The sequence below is a fragment of the Balearica regulorum genome, chromosome 3 (assembly GCF_011004875.1).
Source record: "Balearica regulorum gibbericeps isolate bBalReg1 chromosome 3, bBalReg1.pri, whole genome shotgun sequence".
Classification (NCBI taxonomy): domain Eukaryota; kingdom Metazoa; phylum Chordata; class Aves; order Gruiformes; family Gruidae; genus Balearica; species Balearica regulorum.
In genome coordinates, this window is record NC_046186.1 from 16,182,783 (window position 1) to 16,191,900 (window position 9,118).

The 9,118-nt window shown below is 39.5% G+C and overlaps 1 protein-coding gene and 1 long non-coding RNA gene across 2 annotated transcripts in view; one reads left to right on the forward strand and one right to left on the reverse strand.

Annotated features, from left to right (window-relative positions):
- The window catches only part of LOC142601438 (uncharacterized), a 19,291-nt gene extending 11,470 nt beyond the window's left edge, over positions 1-7,821 (forward strand). Inside the window, exons 2-3 of the long non-coding RNA XR_012835001.1 lie at positions 2,957-3,150; positions 6,758-7,821. This is a non-coding gene — a long non-coding RNA (uncharacterized LOC142601438). The remainder of the gene's footprint in view (positions 1-2,956; positions 3,151-6,757) is intronic.
- On the reverse strand, positions 623-3,307 carry CIMIP5 (ciliary microtubule inner protein 5). The gene is made up of 3 exons (XM_010309912.2): positions 2,932-3,307; positions 1,534-1,573; positions 623-925 (listed from the first exon to the last, which is right to left on the reverse strand). Exons 1-3 carry the CDS (start codon positions 3,189-3,191, stop codon positions 734-736), a joined length of 492 nt encoding a protein of 163 aa, XP_010308214.2. The 5' UTR covers positions 3,192-3,307; the 3' UTR covers positions 623-733.
- Positions 7,822-9,118: the final 1,297 nt, after the last annotated feature.

Consider the following 9,118-nt stretch of genomic DNA (forward strand, 5'->3'; position numbering starts at 1 on the left):
AGTGAGTTTGCATCAGTTAAACCAGAAAAAGAGAGTAATAGAAGATAATTGCAGAGCAGCAAATCTAAAGAAACAAAAATTAAAATTAGTGTGAAAAAAATTTGGTCTCCTCTCAGTAGGGAGGGTGAAAAAGCACAGTACACATCTCACATGCCTTAAATTTTATTCTTTAGAGCAAGCTTAAACATGCAGATGACAGACGCTGATGAATCCTTGGCTAACTACATGAAAGGGGGGTTGGAACTGGATGGTCTTTAAGGTCCCTTCCAACCCAAACCATTCTGTGATAAGCTGCTGCATTTTATTGTGCTGACTTTCAGAATTGAAAGTATGTTGTTTATATTGGGGCTTATCTGAGCAGGTGTCCATTAATTGTTTATTTTCAGGAGATAAAAATTCAGGAAGAAATTGCCTTTTGGCTGCAATCTTGTTCTTTCTGATGTTAGTGGCAACCTTACTGTAGACTTGCATGGGAAGATGGATGAGATCTGTAGTGCTAACACTCTGTATATGGCCCAGTCACCCCAAATACAAAGAGGGTTGTCTTGTGTGGCATTGTTGGACAACATCCATCTTTGCTCTTGGGGAAAAAAAAAAAAATCCATGTTAGACAGTAGTAGTGGTCTTTCTCAGAAAAAGATTGAGGAATTTTTTACATGCTGACTTCAGTGCCGTGGAGTCTGTTGGCTAGAACCATTCAACTCGATTTGTTACCAGTATTTTTACTGAAGCACTAGGAAGGCTGGAGCTCACCCTCAAGTTTCCTCTTTCGTGCTCCACTGCTGAAGAAGTAATCCATGTTTACCAGAGCCCTGCCAAGTTCAGTATTCATTCGACTGCCAATCATCTGGTTGGTCGAGTTGGGAACATTGCTTGAGAACACAGGCATATAGTCTGGCAGTGGCTTCTGCTCCTTTTTCTTACCCTGAATAAAACAACATTAATCAGTTTTCAGAATTGAATCCACTGCTTATTACGAAAATAGGAGTTACTGACATTAATATCAGCACTTTTGCTTTTGAAATTAGAATTTGTACTTAAAAATATCATACTGAATGTACATGAAAGTGCTGAAGAACTAAAGTAAAATGATTGGTTTTTTCCTGTTGTCTTAGATGGAATAGGATAACACATGGAAATGAATAATTTTCAAATGTGTTCTGGGACAGAAGTTAGCCTGTTCTAGAATGGTCGTGATGTGGGAGGTTTTTTGTTTCATTTTTAGTAAGTGGCTTGGATTTCTGCATGATGACATCTTAAAAATTTTCTCCTAGGAAGTTGGTTCTTCTACCACTTGCCTTTCTATGGAGTTGTTAGTATTGAAACAGATTGAACACACGCATATACTGTATTTCTTTGTGGCGTAGGTAGCAGATGAAAAGCACTTCAGTTCTCTTATTTTTCCTAAAGATTTTAGTCTTAAAGCATTTGCCGATTATGCCTAAGTATGCTTCAATTTGAAATATTAGCCTAGTTTAAATTGATGAAAACTAAAGAGCCTGGATTACAGTTGAATGTTTGTTCAAAACTTACCATTTGGTCATAGTCCTTTAGGAAACTCCAGTTCCGGTACCTTGGAATGGAAGTAAAAAATGCAGTGTAAAATTTTCTGTCTTTAAATAAAACAGTTAATGTTGGTCGCATTTGAATGCCTCTTTAACTGCTCAATTTGATGCTTACAGCCCAGCTCTTAACACCTGCAAACTCTTTGTACTGAAACCTGTCTTTTCTGTGGTGTTTTCTTTATTCCCATATAGAGTCCATACTACATGAGGAGTGGGGTTTTTTTGCTAAAGGAAGATGAGGATAGCACGTACTCATGTGAATGCAGATATATTAGCACAGTCCTGAGTCACTCCAGCCAACTCTTGTCCCATGCCTTGAGTAAGACACAGCTTCTTATTTTTTAAATGACTGATACTCTGCTGGCCAGAGTCCCTGGTAGGAATTCCCAGAGCCATATTTGCTGCAGGCGAACACCCACGGGAGTATTTTGGCCAGCTAGGCAGCTGTGCTAGGAGTAAATGGAAGAGTCAGAAGACCTGAGTTTTGCTCTTCAGCTCTCTTCTATAGCTGGTGTGGGACTACAGGGTAAGCCCTTTGATTTTCTGTCCTTTGCTTTTTCCTGACCTGAAATGGAGAAAATGAAAGTTCACCTGCTATTGTAAAAGTACTGTGAGGTCAAGAGAGGAAACAGTTATCTACAGCTGTATTTGCAGCTGGGCTCAAAGGGATGCCCGGGCTGACTCTCTGAGCTGGATACCTGATGTTCTTTCCCCTCCACCTTTCCTCTAGCTTGGGTAGTGTGCAGTCAGAACTGGATCTGATTTTACTTTTACCAAGGATATTCTAATAGGCATGCTCACACTGTGTACTGAAGTATGAACAGAAACACTCAAGTATGTGGCAGAGACAGAGAGGATCTTAATTTCGGGTTCCTTCAGGTCACTGGTGTATACACAGTCAAAGTTCAGTCTGCTGAAACACTGTAACAATTGGGCATGTACAGTAGATTTACAGATTGGGAATACAAAATCATATTTTGGCAGAACACTCTGTTCAGCTTCCCTTTCAGCCATTTCCAACAATATGAGAAGAAGTGTAAATATCAGTATGTCTGCAATAAATTATAAAGGTTGGCACATTTATATCTTCATTGCGGAAATCTCTATAAAGCTAAAAGATAGTTAGCATGCAATTCTTTGCATCTCTTTTTGGCTTAAGCCCAGCATGCTAGGATATATTAGCATAGATTTTGTCCAGTGAAGGAAAACAGAGATAATATAATCTTAGAAAGAAAGGGTCTGATCCAAAATCCCTGCAGAAGAAGATTTCCTGTGATAATGTAGGCTTTGGATCAAGACTGTCAGGAAGCATCAGTACCATTGTCAAGACGAGTAGAAGAGGCATGAAGTGAAGCGTGTGACTTACCAGATTTTTCTTACTCTCTGTTCAGCCACCACAGACTCCCTCCAGATCTTATCCTGTCGAACCTGGTCCTGCTGCAGCGCTGCCTGCTCGTCTGCCCAGGCCTGAGTAGCCGGTTGTGCAATGTCAGATCTTCTGGCTTGGGTGCTGCTGAGAGACAGCAATGGAGCTGAGGCTGGTTGCCCAAGAGGTGTGGTTGCTGGTTGCCAAGACCTAACCAAGGTATTTCTTCTGAATCCAGAACCCTTTCCCAACTTGTCCATTTTGAGACTCGCGGTATCGCCAGTATGGTTACATATATTGTGACTGTTAGGAAAGTTACACCTGCTATTATTTGCACTTTCAGTGTTCCTTCTCTGCTAATGTTTTCTTTTAGCTGATTTGGAGTGCTTTCAGAAAAGAAACGTGCATGGCAGCACTGACAGGCAGTGCTCGGCACTGTTTTATTTAATGCTCATTGCCTACTGCTTTATGTTGCTTTGTTGCTTCAGCGTTGAAGGAGTTTTCATGGTGACAGCAATTTTGTAAGAAATGACTGTTAAAGCCATCAGATCTCCAGCTGTAACCAGCAAACTCTGAGCTTATGAGGTGATTACTGCTGCTTGCAGCTTAGACCACCCTCTATTCAAAATCCTCAGAACAATAAAATCTGGTTTAGTAGCAAAGGGTGCTGTGGAGATTGCTGCTGAGTAGATCAGGAGGACTTTTGTTGTGGTTATGTAGCAGAAGCAAAATCTCCTGAAAGCTCCTGGTTTCCCTGGTGTGTTTACTGTCTCCATTGGAAACAAGTCTGACTTGTGAATATTCACCAGAAAGGGAGCAGAGACCCAGTGGGATAGCTGCTGCGGCCTTGAACTCTATTTGAGGCAGAGCTCGTTTGTTTAAAATAAGGTATTTCAACGAATCTGTGCTTTGAAAGCTCCTTATTTTCAGATTTTAAAAAAGAGCAGCCAGAGATGATCAAAAGTCCTTTTTAAGTACTTAGAGATTTCTGAAGAAGGCATTAAGCAACTATATGAAGCAGTTTTTAAGTTACTTGAAAGGGTTATTAGTATACAAAGTGAGAATTTTCGAAACAGTGTCCAAAATGTCAGTGTTTGTCTTTACAGTCAGCCTGTTGGGCTTTTGTGGTATGAAGTCACTTCCTCAAGTATTTGTGACCTTGCAGGAAAGTGGAGTATTTTAAGTATAAATTTCCTCTGAAATTCTTGACTGACTTGTTTTTGAGTAGTGTGGATTAGCTCCAGATGAATTTTAGCCTCTTGCTTCATCTTCCTAGTAAATGCTAATGAACTTTGAATCTACTTTTTTAGGGGTTTTTTGGCAAACTTATTTGCTTGTGGTATTTGGAAATACATGCTGAATTTGACAAATAATTTCTTTTAAAATAATTACAGCTATACAACAATCCAAACACTTCATGTAGACATATTTGAGCAAGAAATACTTCTATATTTGGAAAAATTATTCTGACTTTGAAGATTGCGATAGCATAACTTAAGAAGAAGTAAACCCTACCTCAAACCACAATGTTTGCTTTGGGTTTGAATGAAATTTTAGTAGATTTTTTGTTTGTTTGCTTGTTTTTTGGAGATAATTGAAACCTAAACAGTGGGTTTTGTCTCTTTCAGCCAAAAAGCAAAAAAAAGTCATGTATCCACACAGCATTATCGTAAACTGGAGAAATGAGCTGTTTGCCAGCCTGGCCTGATAGTTGTGTCTGTTCCTCCTGTGGAATCTGGTTATCCTACTGCATTTGTTCCAGCGTCCTCTCCAAGTTGGAGCATGTGCAGCTGGTTGAAGAATAGGGTTTTAGCAGCATCTAACTGCTTTTTAAAAAAAGTTGACGCACATTTGGAAGAGCAAATGCATTAATCAGTGCACATGGAATTTTAGCTCCTGATCAGGTCAGGAAAGGATTGTGATGGGAAGCTTTTTAATTCTTGTTTACAAAGTTCTTGTGTTATTTTAATTCTAATCCTTGAAGTCCATTTCTGCAAATTAGACATAATAATAAACTGAAAATGGTTATTGAGCTGAGTACGTAGCTTCCAAATAACTACTTGTAGCCACTGAATAATGAGATGGAAAGATTACAAGCAGGTGTTGAAAGTCTGTGCCATTGAGCAGTGTCTGCAAAGATGCAGGAGTTGTAACTACCCTGGTTTTGATGCAGGTGTAGGGCAAATGTAGGAACATTTTACTGAAAATGAACTCATAGGTTAAAGCTAGATCCGTTGGTCTGAGACCCCACAACCTCAGAAAAGAAGGAAGTCTGAACTGTTTAGGACTAGTTTAGGCTTTAAACAAAAGTAAGCTATGAGTCTACAAGTCTATTGGACACTTCATAGTGTTCCAGCCATTTCTCTGGAAATAATAGATGGCAATGAAATCATGGCTGTTTAAATAAGTTCGGTATTAAAAAATATTATAATAATATGATATTTAAATGTAGCTGCTGTTCCAAAACCAGATCACTAAGAGCTGATATTTTGAAAATGATCCCATTTTCTGTTGGGGCCAGAAGTCATTAAGGGAATGGTTATGCACCATTAAAGCACATCAAGGTGAATGCAACGATGATATTGCTGGGCAGATTGCTTACTGGGTATACTGGGTATACTAGTAGCCCATTTACCAGATTAACAGCTCAGCAGAACTGCTGCAGATACTGACCTGTTTTCCCTCATATTACCATCTGCCAGTTTAGCATTTTACTTGTTCATTATAACAACTGGGGGCATTTAAGCAGGGAGCTCATTTGAATTGGTACGACCAATTTACTGTGTACTTATTTTCTTCCTGTAGTACAGTAGGTTGGTGTTTATTGTGGCTTTGTGCCGTATGTATCTATGTAAATTGATTATAGCATCTTTATTTTTTGTGGTTGTGGTCATGATGAAACTTAAAATTATGAGTGTCACTGTAGGGCACGGTGGCTTTGCTTAGGAGTTTGTTTTGGGATCAGTTTATCTGACAAGCAGTGTCAGAGCCTGTCATTCTGAGGAAGAACTTGACTGAAGTTCGTCTTTTGTTGTTGCCGGACAATTGATGATACGCACTACAAATTCAGCTGTGAAAAATATGTGAGTTATTTGCCCCTGTCAAAGGAGAAGATGTCTAGAGAGGCTTTTTATGGAAGCAAAAGTTCAGGTGTTTAGACAAAACATTTTTATTTGACCACAAGAGGGTACTGCAGTATCAGTTATGCAAGCCTTGAGCTAATGTTTGACTTTATATGCACTACTTTGTTTTTAAAATACACATTTCTTGATATTGATCATTTACACTAGGCAGTAGTTAAGAAAATCGGGTTTTGTATGCCAATATTTAATGTCCTTGTCCAGAGACAATTTCTGTGCTGTTTTTTCTAAAATCTGGGGGGTTTTATAGTAACAAGTTTCTTGAAGTTTGAGAAGAGGTTCTCATAGATTTCACTGGAAGACGGGGGCTTCAGAGGCTTATTCCAAAACACTGAAAAACTTAATGGAAATTGCTTGGTTAAATGCAAGAATACATCAGTTACATAAGGGAGTAATAACAGGAGATGAATGTCTTGCTGCTTTGGTTGGAAGTGCATGTTGGTAAGTGAGACTGATCTGATTTTCCCATGTGGTCCTACTTGCAGGAATAAGGTCTGAAATCTTTTTTAGCTCGTTTGTGTTTCCCAGATTTCTCCTTTACATCCAAGTCTTCTACAGTATAGATTCAATATTGGTTTGCACTGCTTTCCTAAGTCAGTACTGTGTTGGGATACTTTCCTACAAATGTTATGTCTTCTAAACTTTAAGGACAGTGTTGCCAAATGGTCATGCCATGTTTTGTACAGCTCAGACCATGAAAGAGGAAGCTAGAAGGATTTCAGGCTTCTCTCACTCCTAGATCTGCTGCTGAATTTAAGAGAAGATGCATAGTATGCCTGCCTGTCGCTCAACAAGCCCACCTGTAAAAGAAGAAAGATCACAGCCATATCACATTATCTGTGAAGAACAAATTTCCAAGGGATGTGATTTGATGGACAGCAAAGCAATTTTCATATAAAAAAGTTTGTGTTTGTGACATACTGTGGAGATTTAAGACGCACACGCATTTAAAAACACAAGTGCAGTTCATATGTCATGTGTGAATAAGAAGCAGGAACAAGATCGTCAGCTGGAGGAGAGGGCAGCTCTCTGAAGACCAGCTTTTCAGAACGGATCACCATTTGGAAGATCTCTGCCACTTCACGAATGCGATGGAGACCTCCATGTAAATCCTTCAGTATGAGCAGCGTTGCCTGCCTCAAATAGTGACATTTGCATTGTCATCATCATCTTCCTCACATGAATAAAGATCAGTCAAGTCAGTCAAGATTGCAGGTTGGAAGATGGGTCATGGCAATGGTTAGCAGAGCGGGGGTTAGATGATCGGTCAGAGGATGCTGAGCACCCAGCAGAGAAGTGACGGATGACAGAGCATTACTGTGGCACTTTCTCACCGGCCCTGGGCATTAACCAGCAAGGGCCCTAGCAACCCCCAAGGTGACAGATCCTGCTGACAACCCGTGTCCTGGTCTGGCAGGAGCAGAGTGCCTTGGGTCGCTGTATGTAGCCAAAATGAAAACAAATCCTGCAAACTAGTGTTTTAAACTCCTTTTAAATGATTACGTAGCTGCTTGATTAAAGGCCTCATGCATTAAGTTTTGCTGTAGCTTTCATAAAAAAAATAGAAACTTCTTTCTTGTCTTAATGGAGTTCTGCTGAGAGAGACTGACAAGTTGAGCGTCTGTTGCGTCGGCAGCATACAAATACCACTGGGGGAATGTCTGCTTCCAGTGACACAGTCTGACACTTCAAAATAAAATCAAAGCTGTAATGCAGACTGTAAGAAATCTGTTGTGGATTTTTTTTTGTCCCCTTCTTTTAATAAAAATTCTAGTGTTACAAAATATGTTAGCTACTGATATACAGTTTGCTTTATTGGAAACAAAAATGAGTTATTTGAAAAATATTATTACTTAAAAAAATCTTAAACAGCAGCTATTCCATAGAATATGCAGGCCTGTTACGTTAGAGTTGTCGTCTTAAACCTGCTGCCTTAGCAAGGTGACGGGGGTTTCAGGGGGGGAGCGCTGCAGAGCTGGTGTGTGAGTAGGGAAGTTTGGAAGTATCTGGTTTGAGGAGAAAGAACTATAAGTATTCCTCACTGGCTGAGTCGTATGAATGTTTTCAGTTGGTATTTTGCATAATTTCAGTCTTAGAGGCCAGATCCTGTCAAGCAGTGCAATATTACATGGACGACCAAAGCTGTTTCCATTAGTCAGAGTCATTAAGTCACATCCTCACCACGGCAGGGAGCTCTGGTAACTGCATAGTAGAGCTTGGCTTTATTCTGTTTATCCTTCGCTGTTTTCTTGCACAGTTCATTAACAGGTCTAAGAGAATTTTGGTGTCTGAAGTGATTAAGTACTTCTGAAAAGGCTGTGCTTCATACCAGTTCAGTACCTCAGGCAGCAGTTTGACCTCTGAAGCCTGGTGTAGCCCTGCTTTTCTATGCCCCTGTGGTACACATCTGTTAACAGTATTGGCTTACAGGTCAGTTTATAACAGCAGAGGAGAAGCTGCTTCACAAATACTACAGAGATTCAGTTTTCTCTCTCCATTACCTGGGGCACTGTAGTACTTCTAGAAGTATTTTATTCTGTGAATTACAATATTCCAGGTGTGTATCACTATATATTTTGAAGTTCAAGATGCTGTTATTTTTTGGATTATTGTCTGTTTCTTAGCTGTCTCCTCCAGCAGCTAAGAGTCTATTTGTTGATCTGCACTTTACTACACTAAATGTTTCATTTACCATCTGCTGCCATAATCAGAAAGGACATGAAATTTCTGTTTTGATGTGAGATACCAAAAATTCGCTGTTGCAAGTTAGGCCAAGTTTTCAAATTGAGGTACCTAAAATATGTTTTACATTGTGTCTCTGGCTATAAAATGAAAGGGACCTGTTTTTTCAAACAGCAGTTTCTGTTGGCTGAGAATTCAGCTACTTCCTTCTAGTTTTTTTCAAGATAACTGTTAGACTCTAAAATTGGTAAGCCTTGTCTGAACATGTCAATCACAAGCTTTATCTGTATTACAGCAAAGCTTTTAGCATCTTCATTGCAGCTTTCTATTAGTGTAGGTTTCCTTCTTAAATGTAGAAGCTTGTG

Bases quoted from the DNA above. Each gene is read 5' to 3' on its own strand.
- CIMIP5 (XM_010309912.2), bottom strand. From the start codon at position 3,191: ATGGACAAGTTGGGAAAGGGTTCTGGATTCAGAAGAAATACCTTGGTT. The intron at 1,574-2,931 runs GTAAGTCACACG...TTCCATTCCAAG, and splicing joins CAGAGAGTAAGAAAAATCTG to GTACCGGAACTGGAGTTTCC. The intron at 926-1,533 runs GTAAGTTTTGAA...TGTTTTATTCAG, and splicing joins TAAAGGACTATGACCAAATG to GGTAAGAAAAAGGAGCAGAA.